Raw genomic sequence first — 26514 nt, 5'->3', positions numbered from 1 at the left:
ATTCTATTCTTTGTTTAGTTTTGTTAGTTATTTTTAGTTATCAATCAGATTTACCCCTAGTTTCTGGAACGCGGCTCAATGTAATTTTTTTTAATTTAACTGTAATCGGAGTTCTGATTGGTCGATGGCAGCTGATGACGCGATAAGGGACCAATGAGCGTTCAGTACTAACTACTAGTCTTAAAACTGGAAATTATCGATTTAAATTTAAAAATGTGGGTAATGTAATAAAAAAAACCATTGATTGATCAATTATGTATTTTCAGTAACAATTAATCAATATTTTAATCATTTATAGATACTAATGTACAACCAATATCATTACAATAATACGTCAACCCCAAAAGAGTGGTCACTGGACGAAATATTTTCAAATAGGTAAATTCAATATACAATAATGGTAGTTGAGATTCAGACACGTTCAGCTGATTTAAATCGTATTGTTATCTAATATTAACAGTAAAATACTAAATTCACATAAATAACTTAAAAAAAAATACCCTACTAAAAATAATATTTACATGCGCATTTTTTACACTGGCAAATTGATTAGGGCAAGGAAACATATTAAAACTCGGGATTAACTGTCATCGATAAAAGATCAATGGTACAGATTAAATTTCGGATACGAAACGAATAAAATATTATTAAAATCGATTTTATTACATTCGATTTAAAATTAAAATTTAAAATCAATATTCTGACTACGGATAATACAAATGTGTGAATTAAAAAAAAAATCTTCAGTCTTTAAAATAGATAACTACTGACAGGAGCTGATTAAAACATGTACTAAATATGTTACACAGAATAGTATAAAAATTCATATCACAGATTAAGTAATAGCTTATTATCGCCGTTCATCATACAAGAAGCATGCATTAACATTTTTTTTTTTAAATTTTCATGTCCACGAACAATTTTCTCTGACGACAACAAGATCCTGTGATACGTGTAGCAATCATTATCTAATTACCATTATTTTTAACACGAGATTATTAAAACGAATATTTCATTTCACTTCAAATTGAACACGGTTTAAAGTAAAATGAAATAGTAGTATACATTTTAATAAATAGCTTAAAAGTATATTATGTATTAGCGTATTTATCTCCGTATCTTATTATACATATAGAAGCTCGGTGAATGACTAAATTTAACAATATCTATTTTTAAACTATTTTTATATCACATATGAAACATCATTCACGTTGATACAAATAATTATAATTAATAAAGCTTCCACCTTATTATTAGCAAACTGTCGAACATCAGTCTAATACAAAATATATTTAATTGTATAAAATATCGAGTTTTTTATACCGTCAGTAAAATGAGAGGTAACAATTTGTAAAGCTAATAACGTTAATATTTGATATCGGTATGAATATAAACAGCCGGAATCAACAGTTTGCGATATCTCCACTAATTAAAAATATATAAAAAGCGAAGACATTTTTTTTGAACATGCTTAATAAATATTGGACAATTTAAAAGCACGAACGAGCGTTTAAAATGTATAACAAGTGTCAATCGGGCTTACGTGCAACATTATCTCGGAATATCGGACGCAGCACGCATACAATAATATACGTATAATACTGATTATTTAATTCATTTAATATTTAATTAAAATTCTCGAGAGCGTTTATCTCGTAATGTGGGACACTTTTACGATGGCGCTACTTATTCACTGATAAGGCTCAAATGCAACCTTTAAGAGCGAACACCCAAGAAGACGCTTTATGCAAATGCAATTAAGTCACATATTCCATTAACCACACAAATAATTCATATAAAATTATAATTACAAGATAATTTCGCTCTCGGCTCTTACAACAGTTAATGCGACCGTGCACCCGACGCTGACGTCCATAAAATAGAAATTGAATCAATATGAGAAGCATGTATGGCTTCATTAAAATAATATAATAATATTTTTTAACTTTATAATGATATTATTTAAATATCATTAAAAGTAGTCTGATATTTCAGTCGCCCGGGTGAGGAGTCACGTTGATAAGCGCGTTACATAATATTAATAATTCATACACTTGACCGCGTCAGGAAACCAACAAGTCCAATTTCGATAGAGAATGCGGGATGACAAGCTGACAGGAATAAAGCGTCGACAAACTGGTCTCATTAGTGTCCCGACGACGGCGTTCACAAAAAATAACTCTACTAGATCACATGTTCGCACTTAATAACCAAATTAATTAAATGAAGTAGCCGTTTAGTTTAATTTCACAGCGGATCAATAATTATAAGCGTTACAGTGAAATAAACAGTGACATTATTTACATAAGTCAAAATGGATATCGGTTTCGAAGACTTCAATAGAGGGGAAACTAAAACGATTATATACATTACTGTTATCGGCCTCTGAATAATTTTACTTTTTCAAACCCACACTCAAGTCCTAGTCACAAGTCCGACACTATTTTCCTCTCGTCGAACATATAAGTGCGTGCAGGCATCATCAGCGTTAGCTTGCCTATAAACAGGTGTGAACTACTTTTTCTGTGCGACACAGTTTGCATTTTACTTCACAGCACCAATGAAAGGTGCAATTGCAGCGCTCCACAACAAGCATTGTTTCGGTCCGGTAACCTCGACCGCAACACATAAGGTCGCAGCCGTCGACGCCGATGCTTGTGTCGTTGCAGGCACGCCCGTGCGTGCCAGGAATGCCCAGTCTCGTGTTCTTCTCACAAAAACCCGGTGATGATTCAAGGTAAACTAGATCTTTTGACCCTGGTGTTTTATGATCGGGATTGTGTGGTCGAAGCTGGAATCGGTACCGATCTCTTCTCGGAATTCTTTGACGCGTTGCGTCGTTTCGCTGTATAGGCGTTTCGATTTCTGTATTAGGCTTAACCCGCGATGCTCCATCGAAGCGATCTTTCAACGCATCACCCACCGAGCGAAAACTGGGTAGTCTCATCCAACAAGTCTTAACGGTGCAGGATCCAGACATACCGTGACACTTGCATTCCTGGCGCATCTCCATTTGTACGTGCTGTGGACAAATGAAATGATTAATAATATGTCAAGAAAACATCGAATCTCTTAATTTATTCAATCGTGTGAGGGGGTCTATAATGATGTCCAAATATCTTTAAATTCCTCCGATAAGCGCCGATGCTGGTGATCGATGATATCTATAGCACACTTCATCGATCGAATCTTACGATCGAGCAAATTGTTACAAATCGTGAGGAGGTGGGCCGGTCGTCACCGCGTTTGGACCGATCATAAATCATGCTCTGGATACATTCATCATTCTGAGAAGGTAGATAAATGACGCGAGGACGGAGACAGTAAATATTTTCCTATCCTCCAAGTGTATACGCTTCGTAGAAAATTGTCGACGTATATTTTATTATCATGTAGATGGGAGGGTGCATTGTACAGTCTAGTGTCTTAATGTGTTAAACAATTGATGGAATGTTGTGAATATTCATCAGACGGACACCCAGGGTGTTTGTCGTGACAGGAATTAAGCGCGTCGGTTAATGAAGTGTTTGGGTGGCTCGAGACGCTCGACGTCCCTTTTTGATGATTTTAGGATGGTACGGACAGTGGGTATGCAAATGTGGGTGTGCGGTGGGAGGGAGATGTGTGAGCGCAACGAATGGGTGCCTGTTGCGCAGTCCTCGTGCGATGGGCCGAGCCGCTTGACGCATAATTAATTTTAGACTTAAGCGACACGTCAAGTGGCTGACAATCGATCGTCACCCGTAATGTTAATGTAAACACGAAGCGATGACATGTCTCTCGACAGCCACTCGAATTGTTTTGTTTAATGGTTGTATATGAGCTACCTTAAGTGTCGATTGGACGGATCACTGACGTATGGTTGTTCATATTATCAACTTACCATTCTGCCGGCCTCGTTATTATGCAAGTTCATTTTTTCTCTGACAGTTTTGCCCCTTTCTCCTGTGTCGACGAATTCCCTACTAAATCTAAATCCAAAACCAATGTTGTCACTGCAGCCACCCCACTTCCAGACGCGTACGTTGGCTGCGGCGGCGGCGCGGGTGCGATGCGGCGCTCGATCGACATGCGAATAGTCGCACGTGCAAGACTCGATCGAGCCCTCTGCGCACGCGCGGGACACTGCATGCGTTACACCGGCGCTCGTGATCGCATATATAAATGCTGTCTCACGACAACCTGCGTCAAAACAAATTGAAAAATATTAAAACAATTCCTAATTCAAAGATATATGGTTAAAAAAAGATGATGAATTAAAAATAAAATTATATTGCATCCGTAAATATTCGATCGATATTAACACGGATCCTATATTGAAAAATTTGGCATTTAATATGCCATTACAATTAGTGTTCTTTGTTTGGAAAGCCATATTTTATATTAAGACAGTTTCGCAGAGTATCGTGATAATAGACAGCTATAAACTTATAAAGGCAGGTATCGGACCTCGCTTCTGGCTTAATATTGTTGTTTTTGTAATAATAATACTCGGTTTATGGCATTTTAGTATAGGCATGTTTGATATTCACATAATTAATGCGTGCCAGCAACAGAGATGCCCATATTTTAATCAAATTTTATTATGGCTTAGGGCTAACGTGAAAAAACGTGATGTTAGGTGTCTACACAAAAAATATATGTTTTCATGTGTTCATTAATAATGGTAATAATTATTTATCAAAAATATACTAGCTATCAGCTCGACACATTCAAAAGAAAAAATTAAATAAAAGAACTATATTCGATTAATATTTCATTATTTCTAGATTGTTTAACACGAACGTTAAAAATACTTAATATTATAAACATTAGGTATTTATGAAGCGTCAAGTTAATATCAATTAGTGACGATATGAAACTTGATGGATATTGACTTAGTCATAACGTAATCCTGAATAATTATCGAATGAACTGAACCACAAAAGGATCGATGCATACATTCATCTCTCAAACGAATACATAAATCGATTTTCTCATCCCGTATCGAATACTATAAATAATTAATGGCCCGGCATTAGAATCAAATACTCATAAAATACAATTAAAAGAGAGAGGGTATATCTCGTCGATTGAAAATAAAAGAAGTGCCTCTTACCTACCCGGGAGATTATAAATTTGATCATTACAAGTTGTAGTGGCGCGCGCAACGAATCTCTTTAATATCGATGTCCAAGTGATCTTAACGATAACTATCGATAAAAACAGTCCTATTATAATTTTACTATTTCAATTAAATCGTTTAAAATAAATTCAATAATAATTAAATAAATTTTTATTATCACTTAATATTTTTAATTTACATATAGTTCGAGTAAGTAAATAATGTAATCTATGTGATATTTTTATTTACAGGTGGAATTAATATTAATAAATTGACTATGATATGTATTCCTGAGTCATCGACTCTCGCCGTTTCAAGGTTATAATTAAATTCCACGGAGTTTAAAACCGAAAGTAGTTCGATGGCTGGCCATTTACCTTAATCATAATTAAAATATGAACTGTTTTTTTTTCACGCAATAATTTGTCGGAGGCCACAATTTATTTATTTTTTAAATTTTAAATATTGTATCATTAAAATGTTTAAATAGCTTATTGCCCAAATCCATGCAGCTTCTTAGGTGGGCTAACAAGTCACATACAAGCAATATGTACTGATTGCAAAAACGCAAGAATTAAAAATAACAAGAAAATTTAATTTAATATTATTTAAAATAATAATGTATGGAACGGTCCCGGACCAAGCCATCGTTATTAAGGACTCAATAAGCAAATGAAATCATTTTTTTATTGAGTTGTCATCGTGCACCGATATAAATTACGGTCAGCGCATACCGCCGTAGCCGACTCACTTTTTGTGTTTCGCTTTGGGATGTTACACAAAAGTATTTTATTCAGCAATTACTTGAGACGTTCGTCCCGGAATTTTAATGTCAATTTCGCCATCATTCAATGCTCGGGGGAAATTAATTCAACTGTTACGAATACAATCCGCTCTGAAGTATTCATCATTCGTAATGAGTTGGAAAGAGATTACTCGTCACAAAAAATAGGTGTAGGTCAATTATATTTGACACATATAAATAAATTATTCCGAACTCTAATCGTATTTATAAATAAAGTAAAAACGAATTATGTATTATAATTAGTTCAATTTATTTCGCTTACTATTTATATTAAATAGTAAGCAAGTGATACTGTGTATATTTCGTATGAGTGAGTCAGAGGTCTGACCCCGGGGTGCCGCCGCCAGCCAGGTGGCACCTCACGTGCTGGGGTTTCTACGCGTCTTTATAACGCTTAGATATCCATGAGTGTCGATTTGTCGACATCTGGCTTCAAGCGGCTGTACGCCTGCTGAGATTTTAGCTACTTTTACTTTATCTCCGCTATTACATAACAGAATTATTATCTCATCAATTAAGAATATAAACAGCAACCGAAATATCATTTTTAATTGGTTCGATATATTTATAAACTTCTGTACAAGTGATTCACGACCGAATCTAACTCGTTTGACATGCTCGTGTGGTGATTCTTTGTTCTGGTCTAATATGAGACGAAATATTTATGTATTTATAAATAATTCAATAATTTATTTTGTTGCCGTGGCCGGCCATCGATTTCCTCGGATAACAAAGAGGATTGTCGCGATTTGCGAATAAATCGCGACGTAGAAAAATTATGACAGATGCAAAGTTGTTCCATTCGTGGGGCCACATTAGTCACGGCATTAAATAAAATTTAAATTCCTTCTATGGACTTAATTAACTACCCAAACAACGTTAATCTGACACCGGCTACGCATAAGCCCCTAATACAAATAACGATTAGAATCACAGTCCCATAGATCGTCTGATATAAAGCGTTTATAATTACGGCGCGCTATTATTTTATTAAGGCAGTTCAAGCGCATCAAACTACAGTCAAATAAGAACAAACATGAGTAATGTGAATCTATAAAAGTAAATTATTATTATAACTGATAATAAAGTGCTGTCGGTGGATTATCTGTGTGGATAATAAATGGTCCCGAAGTCGGTTTACAACGCGAGCAGTCGAGCGCCGAGCGATAATTTCATCCCGTCGGATTGGCAGTTAAGGCGAGGCGTTGAGAATTTATAAAAGTCAAAAACTCGTAAATCCTATAGACGATCGCACGGCCGCTCCGTAAAATAAAACTTAATCACTGTTGACATTTGATGAACACCTGGCCTCACAGAGAAAACCATTAAATAATTCGAAATTAATGCACTAATTAAATATGTTCCCGTCCGCATTAAGTCATCAAGCCGAGGTGTTTCCGAGAGATTAATTTGAAAGATTGACTTATGACGATTTCGCGCGTCGCGCCTCGTGTATCTTATTATTTATGGCAACTCGCATTATTCAAATTTGATGAGATGTAATTACTCAAAACAACCATAAATCACCTGTTTTATAATTCGGTGTTTGGCCGGTTTAGACGGGGCCTATTAAGGACGGGCGTCTACTGATTCGAAGTCATTTATAAGTGTTTTACAGAGCTTAACGACAATTTAATAGTATATTAGTAAATCATTGATGTGTATCTATCTAAATAAATAGACGTCGCTTAATATAATCGAATGCACTTGACTCAATTTGTTAAGTAAAATAGAATACGAATGTTTGAGGACAATCACTTTTGCTGTGAGGCCGAAGCGAGAAAGGGCCATAAAAGCAATAATTCATTTTCGTTATGCCATGTAAGGGTGATAATTTCACATTGAATCCTCAGCTCGAGACTTCGCTGCGACAATTCAAAATTACGTCGCTCATATATCACTCATTGTGAGTGGCACAAAGCGCTTGGGGCTACCACTCGCTACCATCCACCGTTTCAACTCCCATTCATAAAGGACAAAGACATTTGTTTTCAAACTAAGAAAAAAAAACACTTAAATAATTTCTTTCGAGATTTATATTAACTGTGTATAATAAATAATAAAACAATCCTTAATATAGAGTGTCTTGTATAAATGATATTCATATGAGTTTTAGGGCATATAAAATTCATTCGATCCTTTTTTAATGTCGTGAGCTGCTATAACTTGAACACAGTTCAAACTTCACAAACACAAAACGATTATCTAATTGAGCATTAAATATTTCGTCGAGGGCATTTTATATCCGTTTTATTTTCGGTGCCGATCGTTTTATATTTTTTATCCACCCACGACGATGGAATCTCGGGGGCTACATACGAAACCTTCAAAACAGGAAATATTTTGAGAAAGGTCGTTTTATTGGCCGAGTTACCTGCCATTAGACGCTGCGATAGGTGTAAACGTGGCTTCCGTGGAGCGTGTACGATCAGTCGCATGCTCATCGCCAAACCACGCCGCAGGAGGCCTCGCCGCGGGAATCCGGTCCATATATTTTTCTATTCTCAGGTCAACAATGAGCCGTTCTATAAAGATCGTACCATTGTCCCGTTGTCATCATTTGTGTTAATACGATCCTTGAGGTTTACACCACAATGAGATGAAGATGTCGCGTCAACTCGTCAATGGCGTGTCGACGTGTATATTAGTAATTATTCGTGTTCCATCCGGGGGGGCTTTGTATGTCAAAACTGTAATTATGGCGAGCAAACCCTATTCAAAGATTTAGGTATTCGATGAGTTGCAGCGATTCGAAATCATATTTACGATTTTTTTTCTTAATGAGTTCCGTTCTATAGGGCTCCCGCCGCGATCGCTTGTCCGTTTTTATGCGTTTCTCAAATGAACGTAATTGCAATGTATTAAAAAAGTTTATCGGCAGATATTTGCGGCCGGTCTGTAATATGGGCTCGCGCGATTCGCCCGCCCTGCCTGCCCTTAATAAAGTAATATGCTCTAAACGCACACGCATATAACATAAATTATGTATCGCCTTTTGCTCTTTTTATAGATGGAAATTATTACGACGGTGGTCCGCAGTGCTATATCTGACTTTTAATTTAGAAAAACGTTGAACAATCTTTGTGAATAGATTGTGTCGGAATAAAGTATCAATATTTATATTTGCTCTAGGCGTTTCGGTTACTGTCAGGGTATAATTATTTTATTGCCGGCCCCGTTGTTCTCTTGCTTAACTAGAAAAAATAAAATGCCGAGTAATTGTCGGTCTCGCATTAATGAACTTTATCGCTTTAATTGGATCTGTCTCAGCAATTTACATTATTCTACTTACATAAATAAGATGGAGCTAATCGCTCGACTCTAAAATGATTCTCATTGATTTAGTGAATGGACAGGTTCATTGAAGGCGCTGGCTCGTTCGTCTATGCGCCGCCGGCTAGTGACGTGGAACACGTTTTTTTTTTCGATAAAAAATAATGTTATGTAAACATATAAATTTAATTGCGATTTGTTACCAATTTACCTTTAATGAATAAATTATAATGATGTCCATCTTATCTTTTGGTGATTACGAAAAATATATGTCGTAATACCTTTAATTTGGAGTGACCTTCCTTTGCCCTCGTCCTCTCAATATATTGTTTGAAGATCGTAACAATACTAATGATTTGCTTAATTCGGTCATGTTTGGCGTGTTTTGCATATTTGTATAACAACTTATTTTGTTTTAATAATTATATCAAGTTGTCCGATATTAAAAATAAAATATATTCCCATTATGTTTACTTTACAAAAATGTGTTTATTTTTTCAATATTTTAAAATATCATTTTAAAATGGTTTCTTAACTGAGTTAAAGTGCAAGTTAATAGAGACATCATTTACAGAAAGCGTTTGCGCGTTTCATTAACGTAAGAAGCAAGGGGTCAATAACCGTGGCACACGCACGTACAGTCGGACATATATAAAACAATATCGTCGAGTTCGAAATGAGATCGAATTAGACAGAGATATCATGGCGAACGCTTTTAATTTTCAAGATAACCCCTCAATGCTGCCTGACCCCTGAAGGAAAGCTTTTATTCCAATTCTATTTTGGTCCAACAAAAATGTTACGTTCGATCTCAATCGTATTTGTTTTGGTTTGTTATAAAAAGTCGAGATAGTTTTGATTTACAATACGACTTCTTTTTTTGCTAATAGCGAATAATGTGAAGTACGGACCAGATGTTCGCAGTTTGCAGGCTCATAATAAGGCATATCGCGCACAAAGCATCGAAATCGGACACCGGAGATAGGGCAGCCCTGATTTGGAGAGCAAAAATAAATGGTACAGTCGCGATAGTGAAGTGCAATCTATTGTAGACCTTGTGGTAATAATAATAAAGTCTATAAAATATTGCATATGTAATTTAAAAACGAAAAGAACCTTGTTATAACATTTTAATTTTCGTAAGTGCACCTTTTATAAATTTAATCTCGCCTCTTTATTATAGCCTCCTACCCAATACGGCATGTTCGCCAGTTACAGGCCGATACTTTTTCTAGAAATTATCGTTTACATGTTTACATTGAAATCGTATTCGCTGATCTTTATCTTAACATCGATAATATCTTCATTCACGTCAACTTAACGGAATCGATACTATTTCGAGCAGATATTTTTAAAAATAGAACATTGTTTTCTTTTTATTTATTCAAATCCATCGGAGCGAATTAATTTACAGATAATAAAGATTTCTATTCTAAAGTCAAAATATCCGATCGATATTGAAACTGTCGCCTTCCGTTCGAAACTAAATCGTGGGTAGTTGAAATGAATTCGTAATAAGATGAATAAAAGGGCCATCGACAAACGGGATTGGGAACGTCACTCGGTCGCATGTAATTGATCCAGGATGCTTTATCTTGATGAGCCCTTTATAGGTGCCCCTGGCGCGCTACCCTCCCGGTGAATACAGATAACATCTCTTAAAAGGGTTGCCAAGTAAAGATATCACTTAATTTGTAGCCACTCTTTGTAACTCAAATTGGGTAAGGGCTTGAAGTCTAAAAATCTTTTTATATCCAACTTTTTTTAAATGCGAATTCCATATTGAAATGAAAATTTCAATCTTGTGTTTTAAATATCGCTTAAACGTCTCAATGCCTTGTAATCTGTTTCCTTGGTATCCTCGATGGGTATTTAGAGATTATCTTCTTAAGTTCTTTATAATGTTATGTTTTTTTTGGGACAAAATTGAGACAAACGGATGACGCGTGTTCTCATATTCACTATTTAAGCATTTTGTTTTTTTTTCAACTTTGCCAAAAGGATAATCGTGGCTGAGGCATTAACTTGTCAGTCTTTATCAAAATTTATTCTTAATTAAATCCATAATAAACAATTTATAAAACTAAAATTTTATGTTTATTGAGGCAATACGCTCTGCAGTAGGTAAAGGCAACACGCAATATTCTGAATACATTATTATCAAATTAAAAGCATCTTATATGAATTCTTTTGACTACATCGTTAACTGTGTTTTACTTTTATTTTTTATGTCATTACCAATAGTTCGTGCTATAAATATTTTTAAAGACTAACATTTATTTATAGAGTACTAAATATATTTAATTACATATTAACCTTCTCTTTACCAGCAGTGGGCAAACATCTCCTCCTATTGCTGTTATGTAGGCACTAATTTCTGTTAACTACTCCATTCGTATATAAGATATTTCTGATATTTAAAATATCCATACAATTGAAGTACAATTACATTGATACAACATACATACATTTACATTGAATAACATTTGATACAATTGAACAGTGACATATAACGACGCTTGCAAATGAACTAAGAAATCATTCGCCGAATGTTTATTTAAGCTATAAATTAAATTAAAACTAACCTCTGTCAACAATTTTTCCAAATAGGTTTTTCCCCCGTATAAAGTTTCTCGTGGAACAGTTCCATCTTCTATATTTGAATTGATGTTGGCATTCTGCCACTGCCATGTTGGCACCCTTGGCTACGGCTGCCAGCACGCCAGGGTTCTCTCGTGCTAAGCGTCGCTGCTTCCTCCTCAACGTTGCATGAACTCCTGGGTCCATGTATAGCACGCCCGGTGATACCGGGGATAGGTTGTTTGGTTCGCCAGCTTTTGCAATGCCCCTGGTGAGAACAGATTGAATGTAATGTTAATATTATATTGTGTAAGATAATCAAAGGTGGTGGATAAATAAAATAAATTTATAATTTTATATCAAGTTACTGATTAGAGATTTAGAATTTTGGCTGAAGGGGTTCATTTTGCATTATTGATTCGATCCTCGACACACCGCCATTAATAAATATTATAGCCATAATTATTGTCAATCATATTGGAATAATGATTTAGATTTAATAACAAACATATTATACATTTTTTTAAGTAGGTGACAAGGGTATGAAAATAATAATAAGGAAATACAATCCTCAAACTTTGAGCCAGATAAAAAGCACCTTCAATACCTACTTGTTACCTGTTTACCTACTTGTTAAAATTACCTTTATCACATCGCGAAAGACAATGCCAAACATCAACGAACGGACCCTGAGAACTTCGGAAAAAATAAAACAAACATCCCGAACGCCACTTAAGGCAATGGGTGCAACTCGAAATGAAATGCTCATTTGGGACGGTAAAGACAACAAACAATTGACGACCGAACTGTCAATCTGCAGACGTTTAGATAAATATTTGCGTCGCGCATTAATCCTCGAGGGCTGAGTGAGTAAACACGAGACGAGAGCGATCGACATCCCGGCCTGTTGACACGGCCTCGGAACTGCTACGGCTCACCTATTGTGTGCATACCCAAAGCGACTCGCTCCGAAACCGAGTCGACCAAAACCACGTACATTGCTCGCGAAGATGTCTCAAAATAAACTCTTTTGTTTAGTACCATGAGATGTTTAACCCGTAATCGATTTAAAACTGTATGGTATGAAAGATAAGTTACATAATAAACGACAGGGCCCACAAAAAGCGATGCTCTGAGAGCTGGAAATCGTATTACTTCTCTATTTACCTTTCTTTGTAGTCAAGTGTTACGTAAATATGAACGTGTTCGTCGGAAATTCTCATTTCCTTCGAAAATACATGGAGATGCTGCGACGTTTGTTCGTGCTCTTAAAACTATGGTGTGTTTTAGTTTACATACTTTGAGGCTGACCGACATGGACAAAAAGTGACGTCATAATATTATATCAAAATACTTGAGAAGGACCGATAATATATTTACAAATAGAACAGTATCAAACAATTATTCAGGTTGCACATTAATTTAAACAGAAACAAAACCAATTAACTGCAACGGTGAATGAAAATACCATTTCTTCTAATTTTAAATACAGGTCACATTTGACACTTGTTAATTTAATTAGTAGAAACAATGCAAAGAATAGCCATATTTGTGTCTGTTAAGTTACACTTGTCACGTTGGTAGGAAACCAAACAAGACACGAGGACCAAAGGAAAAATAATGAATAGCTTTCACGAGCAAGCGCAATATTTGGACAGCGATAAAGACTGTGTGAATGTGTCAAAATGACAAATATTGTCTTTTCTCGAGACGTTTTGCTTTTCGAAGACGTTCACACTAACGAAAGTAAGACCCGCTTAATTATCAATTAACTTTGTGATGTTATGTGATATGGGTTTCTCAAATGAATATGAGGTTTACACTAGATGTTACTCTTGGTTTCGCTTGGTTGTGGTTAGGCTTTTTATAATTATTAGCGAAGATTTTCGTTAAATCGATCTTACACACATATAATTTTATATGTATACATTTGAGCTGTTTATAAGACCATAATCCAAATTTTGGATCCGAATCGAAGAAACTACAACAGTTTTTGTTCAACTATAAACTGATGACTTATATAAATAAAATTCTACAAAATCAACTTTTAATTTTTATATGCACAAATCGATTATAAATATTTATATTCAACGAAATTAAAAAATTGGATAATTTCAATTATTAATAATTATATTTAAGACAGTGAATTCTAATGATATAATCATTCAATAGATAATGTAATATTTCTGTAGTAGACTTGACAGTATTAATAAAATCGTACGGACTTCCTACCATATAACCTAACTCGAATGAACCGTTTATCGACCATCCTCTTTACTGTTAAAGAGTTCTCCTATTTGTATGAGCTATTATATTATATTATAAATAATCGTGTTTTTTACATTACATTTTGTTTGTGTCGAAACACGTCTATAATTAAGTTCGTCAACTAGACTGTGATTATTTTATTACATCAAAAATATTTGTTCATCGGTGAGCCACGGTGATCTAGTTATACCTAAAACACGAAGGTCAGTATTTCATTACTGGCATGTTGGGTTGGACTCATGGTTTGTTAAATGTGTTTAACAGGAAGCGAAGTGAACGCTTACGTAACATATATCTATATATATCTATATTTATTGTTATGATTAGACCAATGTAACTATTTTTATAATCTTTACTTACATTATTATGTATTGAATTAAAACGAATGTCAATAGAATCTGCGGTAGGATCTTTATGTATTTGTTATTCTATTGTGTTTCTATTATAAGCTATTACAGTATTTTTTGTAATTTAATTAAAATTAATAGCTTAGAATTTTAGATTGTTTTAATGACATTAACTCTTGATTCGATTATGTATTCATTTAGTTTCTTACTGAGCTTACTATTAAGGACCTAATTAAAATAACTTGTTATTTTGAACATGACAAAAAAGGAATTAGATACAATTAAAATAATCTTAGTATAAACAGTTATTATACGCACAAAATCTCTCATCAGTTGTATGTGTTTTCTGCATTTCCTTACGTCTGTCGCATTTAGTTTTCATGCTAAATATCTTTCCAGTAATTAAGTTTATCTTTCATTTAACGATATTCGGAACCTTTAATGTTTAATTGGAGCTCATAAACGTTGTACGTAATCCTTAATGACGTTTTAATAGACATATAATAATAACTATAATATGTAATGTGTAATCATACTGAGAAAATAAAATTATGTATAAAAATTAATAATTGAATTATAATTAAGCTTAAAATAATATTACATATAATAAGCTAAATTATATTTTTTTATAGTATAGGCGGACGAGCATATGGGCCACTTAATGGTAAGTGGACCCCAACGCGCATCGACATTAGCATTGTAAGAAATGTTAACCATCGTTTACATCGCCAATGAGCCACCAACCTTGGGAACTAAGATGTTATGTCCCTTGTGCCTGTAATAACACTGGCTCACTCATCCTTCATACCGAAACACAATACACAACAATATCAAGTACTGCTGTTTTGGTAGTATCTGATGAGTGGGTGGTACCTGCCCAGACGAGCTTGCACAAAGCCCTACCATCAGTAAATATAAATATTTATACTATAATGTGATTTTATAAGCTTTTATTTCATTTCATCTTTCAAAATTTTAATACCGATGACAATTAATAGTTTCGTATAGAAAAAAAAAAATTAGAATAAATGAAACCTGGTTAATTTAAATTTAAATTAGAATAAATGAAACCTGGTAAATTTAACTTATTATAAACCTATTTTTATTGAATGATTTTTTTTATTTAAAAAAAATTACCGATACAACTTCTAATTAAATAATGGTGATAGTTTCTCCTTAAGCGTAGGTGGCCACGAGATTCGTACTCACCCAGCATACGAATAAGGCTTTTAATATTTAATTTGTTAGTTTCTTACGAGGCGTCAAAATATCGCTTATGTTCAACCAATAAAGAATGACCCTCAAATAAGAGTTCGAATAATGTTTTCTTTTAAGAAACTATGAAGAATAATTACAATATAAAGTTCAAATTGTTATTTTTTTATAGTCTAAAACAAATGTAATAATTAAATAATAATAACACTAATTACCTCCAAGCTGCTGCCGGAAACAAACGAATATCCCAATAACTTTATTGAAATAGGACCTCGAAATCTAGTCTATAAGGAAATCACTAGACCAATGAAAAAAGTATTTAAAATCGTAGAATATAAGAACAAATCTCCGTTTATGGAGATATTCGAAATTTAAAAATTGTGATATATTTTTTAACGTTTAATTTTTTTTGTTTAATTCGTCCTAAGATGTATTTAAGCTGGGCTCTCGCTAAGATGGTACTTCGTTATCAGTGATATCATGACGCCAGCACGCAATTTTCAACGTAATGCAATATGTGAGACGTGTGATGAATAACAATTAGTTAAGGTGTGGTGATTTTTTTTTTGGTATATTTTATTTGATCTGCCATGTGTTGCCGTGAAAAAAGCTTTTTATTCTTTTACTGAGACTAAGTTTAAATATTAAACAAAGATATGATATAACGACAAAGAGCAAATAGATAATAATAAAATTTTATTATGATATCTATCTTTTTATATAAATATACATGTAAATATACTTTGTGACTTGTATACAGATACTTGGTGGCTTTGGCTATAGGCGGTGATGCGCTTTATCAGACTTCTTATTTTAAATTTAATAAAAAAATAACTACACCAGCGACTAGGTTAGGTATAAATCTGCAGATCCTGTGGTCCTATGTTAAGATTGAAATTGAAAATGGAACTATCATCAAATATAAGAATAACTTTGTCATACATAAATATTATACTTACTTACTGGTGGTAGGGCTTTGTGCAAGCTCGTCTGGGTAGGTACCACCCACTCATCAGATATTCTACCGCAAAACAGCAATACTTGGTATTGTTGTGTTCCGGTTTGAAGGGTGAGTGAGCCAGTGTAATTACAGGCACAAGGGACATAAAATCTTAGTTCCCAAGGTTGGTGGCGCATTGGATATGTAAGCGATGGTTGACATTTCTTACAATGCTAATGTCTAAGAGCGTTGGTGACCACTTACCATCAGGTGGCCCATATGCTCGTCCGCCTTCCTATTCTATAAAAAAAAAAAAAATTATCGAATTATATCATTTTAGAAATTCAATTACCTAATGATATTTATATGTTATAATGAAACTTGACAATAAACAATAATATTACTCTTTCTTTAATAAACATAGTAATACCATTTTGGTAGAAAGATTTCTGAGTGGGTGTTACTCACACAAACACAAAATTTTCCCTGTTAAAAGTGTGCGAAAAGTGAAATCCTCGATTGTATCTTAAGAAGTAGCTATAAATAAATATTCATATATTTTTACGAAACAAATAAACTTTCAATATATTATATTTATGTTTTTAACAATTTAAGCTCAAAAATTTACCAGACGGTAAATAAAAAAAAAATAAAATGAAATAAATAATATTAAGACTAAAAAGTCTATTCTTATGTAAAGAAAAAAATGTATGAAAAGAAGTATTATACTAATTAGTTGATTAAACAAACAAACGAGCAATATTTATTTAATGCAATGCGCACGCGCTGCTGTATCTCACTGATAGTAAGTGATAAGTTACTTTTATACTACTTAAAAGTTTTAGAAGGGGCAGAAGCTTAAACACAAAAAAAATATTATCACAATTCAATATAATTTAATGTTAAAATATATAGACGTTGATTTTTATTAATGCGAAACTACCTATTAACATATAACTACCCTTCATACAACATACCAACATATGTTTATGTTGATAATAAATATATAATATAGTGTGAGAAAATATTGTAGTAACATTGTAGTAATATTTCGGTTCGTAGTACTGACTTCACTTTTGTCTGCCTCGTTGGTCTAGTGGCTTGATATAAGGCCGTAGACCTGGAGGTCCTGGGTACAATTCCCAGGTTGGGCCAATAAAAATTATTGGGTTTTTTTCAGAAAATTCTTAATAGCATCCCGGAATCTGGAAGTTGGAAGTGTGTACACTCCCGTGCCTCGGAAAGCACGTAAAGCCATTGGTCCTGGATGTGAACTCTTTCCGGTCTTGTTGGATTGCCGTCCCATCGGATTATGAGAGTGAGGGAAGAGACAATGCACCTGTGTTTGCGCACAAACTTGTGCATTATAATATCTCCTGCGTAGTTGGTTAATCTCTCTTGAGATTGGCCGCCGTAACTGAAATCGGTCTGGAGGACATTATTATTATTAGTACTGACTGTAATATAATTTACCTTTATTGTATATCAATTCAAATAAATTGAATTATATAAATGAATTATATAATTTCATGCACTTATTAAATATAAAAAATGTCTTGTTTTGTAATTACTTATGGTTAATTTATAAATGGAAACTGTTTTGGTTTAAGAATTGTTTTATATTTTTTATTTTATTGTAATTATTTCACTGTTTGTTTCCTGTACACTAAATAAATAAATAAATAAATATATTACTATAGTAGGCTAGCCTATACTCTTAGTTAATTTAATTATAGTCATAACAATGTCCCTAACTAATTTATGATTAATCTTGATCATTAATAAAATAGTTATAACAGAAATTATACTTTATTACAAATTAATTTATATTATTTGTGTATTGACACAATATATAATAATTATTATATATTTGTTGTATATCATTATTAATAAATTCAAAACTCTTAATACTCAATTAATCATTATCGGAGAATAGATAGGCGGTCGCGTTGATTGATTATGGATTACCGACGGCCACCTACTGTTTTAATCTTAAACTATATTAGTATTAATATATAAAATGCATTATTTTATGAATATTATTTCATATTAATTGTTTTTTAAGAATAGAGTGAGTTAAGGTTTATTCTATTTATTATACAAATGGTACAAAAACATGGTGTTTTAAGTCGTGTTTTATTATATTTAAGTAACAGCCTGTGAGTGTCCCACTGCTGGGCTAAAGGCCTCCTCTCCTCTTTTTGAGGAGAAGGTATTTAAGTATTAACATTAATAGTTTTTGTGTAGTATCTAATTAAATGCATATATATGATTTCTTAAGACAAAAGTCTTCCGTCGGTATTTATTTATTAAAATTTTAAAATAATTCGACATATATTATTTTTAATTTATTTAACGATAAACATTTAAGATGTTTTATAATTAATTATAAGTATCTGGTAAAGATTTGGAACAAATTAAATTTACATTATCTGCAACCTCAATTCTACACGGTGAAATGTTTTATGTTATAATAAATATTTTAAAGTTGTTAATAAAAATATATTTTCATATAAAACAAAGCAATAAACACGAAAATATATGAACCAAGTAAATGTGAGACAAATTTGCTTTGATCGTCAATTTGAGAATACAACACATATTTAAAATAATAAATAATACAATATTATTTTAATTTTTTTTATAATGATAAAAAAAAAATATTATATTATATTTTTATTAGAATTAAGAAATTAAAAATCAATGTATAATTCTAATAGACCGTGAACTCTATACTGCGGGGATTAGGGTTGTCACATACCAGGAGCCGGGCGATAGTGAGTGCAAATAAAGTTTTGTCATCCGTAACGCACGTCAGCTTAGTTCTAGTGACAGTAGTTTTTGTAACTATTTCTCTCATGTCATTTTTATTTTTGAATCGACGAATACGTAAAAAAAATATATATTAAGCATTTAACATAAAATATATTAATAAATTTGACGTTTAAAATAAAATTAATAATTTACTACAAAAAGAACATTAAATAACTTTGTAAATCCGTAGTAATTTGCGTAAATCAGGACGTTTTCTGAAACAAATCCGACATACCATTATTTATAGCGCAATAATTCAAATAATGATCGTAAGACGCAAGTTTTAGGACGCATTAAGTTTAACAGCACCATTAGCAATATCGCGCGCGTGTGTTTACGCGTTTTTTAACGATTCGCTAATTATGTCCTCCCATACAGATAATGTTCCGACTGATCGACAATGTCAACTCGCATGGAATACACAACAAATATATTATAATTGACAATTATAAATACTAAAATTTTGTTATAGTAGTTTTCATCTGAACAATTTAGCATGATTTCGTTCAGTTTACTTCGTAATTATAGTATGAAACCAATATATTTTTGTCACGAACATAGATCGAAGCTAATGAGTTTTTAACAAACCTGTCTTAATAGAAAGTAAGTTGTTGAAATAATGTTATGATAATTTGTATAAGTAAAGTATGCTTACCACCATAAGCTGCCTCGTCCTCTCCTTGGCTTGCTGGCAGCTTCGCACCTCACACACATTAACAGCACTAACAAACACAGCCACTTCATTGCGATGGGCGGACCCGCAAGATCGCATGAGCGCGATCGGTCACTGCACGATACACTCTGACGACGGCTGGCACGACCGCCGAGGCGGAGTCGGTTGGAGGGAGGTTTTACCTGCGCTTGCCCGCCCGATTTCTTGTTCGTGTTTTTTTTTTATTATCATACAATTAGATAATGAATTGTCACGGATTGTTTTTTTTTTTTAATTTTGATTCAAATGTCTAATTATATTTCGGTGTCGTTTGTGGTGTTACACTTATTATCAAATAATATATTATATATTTGATAATAAGTGTAACACCACAAACTATCAATTAAAATCCATTAGATTCTCTTTTCAGACTTTTGTTTCAATTTTTTTTATAACTTAGCATATGTACGTTGATACTATTATATACTAATATTATAAATGCGAAATTACCTCCTGCCTGTCTGTCTATCTGTTACGCTTTCATGGCTAAGCCATTGAACTGATATTGATAAACTTTGGTATAAAGCAAGTTCCAAGGAAGCTCTAAGCTAACATAATTCTTTATATATTTAAGGATCAACTTTGTGTCTTTCAACTCATCATTATGTTCTAAAGTTAAATATAATTTAAAAAACGAATTAAATGTATTAATAAAACAGGTTGTAATGAGTGAAAACATACTTAGGATTACACCTACTAACTACACTCTGTAATAAATATTGCATCCATTCAATTACAATAATTAAGTAAAACAAAATAATATGATTATATCTTACAATTCTGGTTTGATTAGTCCATCTTAAGTTATTATCTCTTAGCCTTCAAAGTTCATACAATGTCATAATCTAATATTTAGAAGATATTTGAAATTGCTCTTTGGGTATATAAAAGCAACATATATTATTAATCATAATGTTTTTATAGATATTGAAATGAGCCTGTATTTTTCACATACAAATAGACAATTAATATTATTACCTTACTTGAACATTAAACATTTTCAGCATCATTTAACCTTGTCTTGTCTTAAAAGTCATAAAATAATGAATTTATTGCAAACTGAATAATAAAATGTTTTAAACAATATTAACAAAGAAGTTTACTTAGCAAATAGGGTACTATATAGGTAAATGTATTGTCAGTCTTTGTATTCCTGAAAGAAGGATAAAGGTCATTGTGCTCTTATCTTAATGTGTTTTAAGAAAAATAAAAAAAAAATTCAGGAATATTGTTAATGCATACAGAGTACATTATTTAACAAAAACATAGGTTATTTTTATAGCATGAAATTATTTACTCAGATATTCAGTATCCAACTACATTAATATTAAAGTATATGTCGAAAAGTACATAAGTATGTACATATTCTTATTATTCTTTAATTGGATATGTAATATTGAATAATGTTATCTGAAAAATAATAATAATTAGTATTATAATTTCCTTTTAACATTTTTCTTACGTTACAACATAAATTTATTTGCTACACAATAATACACTTTCGTTAATATGTGTTAAAATTATAATTCGCTTGATATATTAAGCGCTTAATAAATGATAAATACTGTGATTATTTGCTTTCTCGCGGTGTCAATAGTGATATTGTATTGGGCCGGGCGCGTGAATCATGCGCGCGCGCAGTGGGAGGGTCGGAGGCGACCAATCGCTGAGTCGGTAGCTCGCCGCAGTTCGCGACCACGTGTACTGATTGAATATTGTAATTTTTATTTTTATTATAATTCAATACGCAATTGTAACAAGAAACAAAAATGCTGATAAGAAAAAAACTTATTGTAATAATAAAAACAATCACAAATAAAAAATTTACAATAGTTTTCAATCGACGATAAAAACTGTTAAACGCGACTTGAAAACTCTTTATAATTATCAAATACATGTTTTAATGTAGGTGTACGTATACTTAACCACCTATTTAAGTAATTATTGATAGTTTTCGCTAAATTATTTATTTTAATATATACTTACTTAAATAAATAAAACTTAAATTGTAATAATTAAGATAATTATTTTATCAACATTAATTGAAACAAGAAATTCTATAAAACCGGTATATTATCAAAACTTTTTTCAATGTATCAAAATTAAGCAATGTCTTTCTACACTTAAGCCCTCTGCTTATAAAGACATCAACGCGTGCGGTCTCTTTTAATAGTAACAATTACATAATCACATCAAGTTGAAAATAACATGCAATTGTGAAACGTAACATCATAATAATAAAGACTAAATATATGTTATTAAAATGTCCGTATATAGCTTCGACAGTCAATTTAATCGAAAATGTTAATTTCACTACATTTTGCCAAGAATTTTCTGATTATGAGATTGAAAAGTTTTATATTTTACAACAAATCTGTGACATAGAATCACGACACAATTATTGATAACGTTTAAATCTTTAGGGTTAATGAACTTAATTTAGGTTCTATATTAAAGCATATTTTCATTTGAATCAGTTTATTTACCTTATATTGAAACATATCTTAGGTATAATATTAAATGTATGTGTAATTCGTGCATCTCGAAAACGGCTGTAACGTTTTGCTCAAATTTTGTATAAGGTATAATAAGAGTCTTGAGATAAAAGCAATTTATCACAAAAACAAAGCCAAATTATTTGGTATCAGAGCTAAGCGAAGCTCGATTAATCTACTTAATATAATATTATATATATTTTTTTATTTTTTTTATTAAAACAGATGTTACATGTTATAAACAGTTTCTTATGGGTAATCTTAAGTGTATAATATAAAAAATGGCGCGTGCGCACACATATGCTGTTCACATGACAAAGTTCTGTCACGGTTAATTGAATATTCGTGTAAGGCGTTCTATTCTACCAGCAGATGTCATACGCTTGCGTCCACAACTAATTGCTTCATCCGGAGACACCTGGTATAGATTGTACATAATAGTTTTTTTTTTCGCTTGAAAAACGCATTTACGCGTTTTCCCCACATGAAGTGGCGGGGTATGTGGGGCTCGCCGACGCTGAAGGCGCCGGAATACCCATTAAAAAAACCAGCGGTACCCACACCGTCTTTTCGGGGGACGCCACGGGATCGCTTGCGCATATTACCGTGACGTCCCGACGGTAGGCCCGCCTCTGCAGGCCTCCAAATTCTAAGGGGTTCTCGGGGTATAGACACCCCCTAGCCCTGGCGACCCTTACGACGGGCGGAGAAGGTTTGCATAGTGCCGACGTCTTCTCCCCGGTCTTCTTCGGCGAAGCGGGTCAGCGGAAGCACTGTTCTCACGCTCGTGCTCCGCGGTCTCCTTCTGCGACATGACGTTTTCGCAGAAAAAGACCATCTCCTTCCAGCACCTCTCCCTACCGATCATGGCGTTTATCACGCTCAGCAGCGAGAGGTCTCCGCCTATCCTGGACGGTCGCTGCTCGACATTGTTTCCACCCGGAACCGGTACACTTTCGCAAGCACCTCTGCCTGAAGTTCCTAAGGCGGATCGCTCGCGAGAAGTGTCGCTGCCGTCCACGACACTGTACGGTAACCACGTATCGCTCTTACCGCTATGACTCTCTGTGGTCTCCGAAGAAGAGCCTTGTTACTAGCAGTGAGAGCGTCCACCCAGATGGGTGCACCGTACAGCGCCATGGAGCACACCATACCAGCGTATAATCGCCGGCAAGGTGTTTCCGGCCCTCCTACGTTGGGTAGAAGGCGGCCCAAGGCGGCAGCGGCGTTGATGAGCTGCGGGCTGAGTTGGACAAAATGCTGCCCGAAGCTCCATCTTCCATCCAGAATCAGGCCCAGATACCTCATCTGAGCCTGCACCTTAATCACCGTCCCCTGGACTGTGATAGACGCTCCTCGAGGGGGACCCTGACGTGGACCGTGGAATAGGAGGGCCTCCGTTTTTATTACAGAGACCCTCAAGCCCAGTATCCTGATGCGATCCATCTTGAGCGACACTCCGACCTCAGCCAGGCGGACCGCCTCCTGAAAGGTATGTCCCGTCGCCGTGATGAGGGTGTCGTCCGCGTAGCACAACACCCCCATCCCGGGAAGAACGGGTGCCCACAGGAGCCAGTCAAAGCCAACGTTCCACAGGATTGGGTCGAGAAACGACCCCTGTGGAACGCCACAGCCTACTCGAAGCCGGACAAGTCGCCCATCGCCCCCCTCCCAGAGCACCACCCGATCCTGGGAGGTATGCCCCCAACAGCCTTTTGAGATAGGTAGGCACCCTGTGATATCGAAGCGCCTCCCTTATTGTCCCGAAAGGAAGACTATTGAAGGCGTTCGCCACGTCCAGCGATACCGCCAGGACCACGTCCCCTCGGGCCACTATGGTCCGGGTCTTCAGGGTGTTCAGGGCTTCGATAGTTGATCGACCCGCCCTGAACCCGAACTGAGCCTCTGAGAGACCCGGTCCCATCTCCTCGAAGTGCTGAACAAGACGGGCAGCGACAATCGTCTCGAAGAGTTTGCCCGTCTCATTCAGCAGCACAATTGGCCTGTATGCCGAAGAAGAGCTTAGTGGGCGCCCCTCCTCCGGCAACTTGATCAACTTTCCTTCCTTCCACAGCTTCGGAAACTGCCCACTGGAGAGACACTCGTCAAACAGTTCCCGAAGCCTCCCTCCTAGGTGTTCCAGGGCATCACGCAGAACACGCCCTGGAACACATAATAGGTTTACCTAACCAATAAAATATAGGTATCATGTATTTTTTTTAAATAAAGCTGTACTTCATAAGACTACTTTATTATAGGTCATTTGTTTGGTCATTGTTGTTACATGAAATCTCAGAAACTCGAGTAGCGATTTAGGATAAAATTGGTGGTTATCATTATTTTATGGGCTAGTAAATTTAAGTTCCAACTGTTAACTTATCAATAGATTATTGCAATAGATTATTGCAACACAATATTAAACAGTAGGAACAATTTAACAGTAATTTACAATAGGTATTGTTAAATATTCTAGAAATGAACCTACATTACAATAATATATCCCTAAGAAACAAACCATAGTTACCCAAGCTCATACTAAGTTTTTCATCCTCATATTTTTCATTGACAAAAGTTCGACTTTAACTGGTCAAATCCATCCATTCATTGAAACAGAAGTGTTACTAATTAAAGGTATCTATTTGTTTTTGTAATTTAATAAGCGACACTGCAATATGAAGCTTATCACGTTGGTTAAAGTCCATTATTGGTTTTTCTATGCTTCATTCAATGTCACACTTTACCATGTCCCTTGCAAAGACACCATGAAATCGACTTTTGAAGGAATAAGGACTTTGTTAGAAAAACCGGTCATTATCTCAGGAAACCTGAAGTGTGTTAAGGAAAAAGTTGTTTTAAAGTTTTGGTAATAAGTTATAATTTGGAATGTATTAAGAACCATTCAAGAAATTTGTTATGGACTTCCGAATAGCGTCAATTATTAGCAATAATTATTGTTAAGTATATGAAAAGTATTTCTAAAATTTATAGTAATCCTTAAAAAAATAATTTGTACTGTTTTCTTATATCCTATAAATAATATAATATAATTAAGTAAATAAATTTGAACATACATACAGTATAAATCATGATAAAAGGGAATGTTAGCAATAGCTACAGTGACTTTTCCATAATGGAGGCAAATCCTATTCTGTAGCTAAAATAATAAACAAACTGATTATTTTAAATTTAAACAATAAAAGGATGTTTTGTATCGATGCGAGTTTATGATACACCTAATAAAATCTTACTGTTTAAAGTCTTAGTATAATAATCGTTCTATATTGTTAAAAAATATTATTAAATGTGCAAATATGCAGTAAGTATTTTTAGATGTGTGCACATGTGCACTCCCTGTTCATTTACTCTCATCTTATAATACAATACAGAAACAACTGCTTCATAAAAGTATTTTGGCCTTACTAAAGGCCCTACCCAGGACCTCGGAATCAGCAGCCTTATCAGCTAAGTCACCACACCTAAATGTCCATGGCAATCAGTTCATATAAATTGACAAATAGATAGGCGAGAAAAGAATATATGTATGTACTTTTGTTTAAAATTCAATTTTTTAAAAATGTCAAGTAGTAGCAAAACAAATGCAAACCGAGAATGCTAGAAAGCTGAGAAAAACAATGAAACGCTTAGTTTTATTGTCGTATCCTTTGATCTTTTCCGTTTCTCGCAAAATATGATTTAATTACCTCAACAGTTCTTATACTACTAAGAAATACAAACAGTCTCCCGCTGATAAATAAATATTAAAAGTTCAAATGAATAACAAAACCATTTTTATCTTATCTCTGACGAAAGCAAATATCTTTCTAAGACAATGCGCAACTACAAATAACTCAAAAATGGGTAATTAAGAACGGCGTACTTGATCTCAACAAGACACTTAAAACATACTTTATATGGTAACAATAAAGTATACTATTGAATGTAGTAGTTGAAAGGCGAGCAG

General features: G+C 34.1%; 1 protein-coding gene across 1 annotated transcript; it reads right to left on the bottom strand.

Moving 5' to 3' along the window:
* Positions 1 to 266: 266 nt before the first annotated feature.
* Positions 267 to 20134, bottom strand: LOC126781309 (protein Wnt-1). Its single transcript, XM_050506237.1, has 4 exons — positions 20002 to 20134; positions 11768 to 12030; positions 3884 to 4182; positions 267 to 3022 (listed from the first exon to the last, which is right to left on the bottom strand). The coding sequence occupies exons 1-4, from the start codon at positions 20088 to 20090 to the stop codon at positions 2498 to 2500; spliced, it is 1176 nt and encodes a 391-aa protein (XP_050362194.1). The 5' UTR covers positions 20091 to 20134; the 3' UTR covers positions 267 to 2497.
* Positions 20135 to 26514: the final 6380 nt, after the last annotated feature.

The sequence above is a fragment of the Nymphalis io genome, chromosome 3 (genome assembly GCF_905147045.1).
Source record: "Nymphalis io chromosome 3, ilAglIoxx1.1, whole genome shotgun sequence".
In the NCBI taxonomy this organism is placed as follows: Eukaryota; Metazoa; Arthropoda; class Insecta; order Lepidoptera; family Nymphalidae; genus Nymphalis; species Nymphalis io.
The sequence above is the reverse complement of the archived record's forward strand: the minus strand, read 5'-3'. Positions and strand labels throughout refer to the sequence as shown.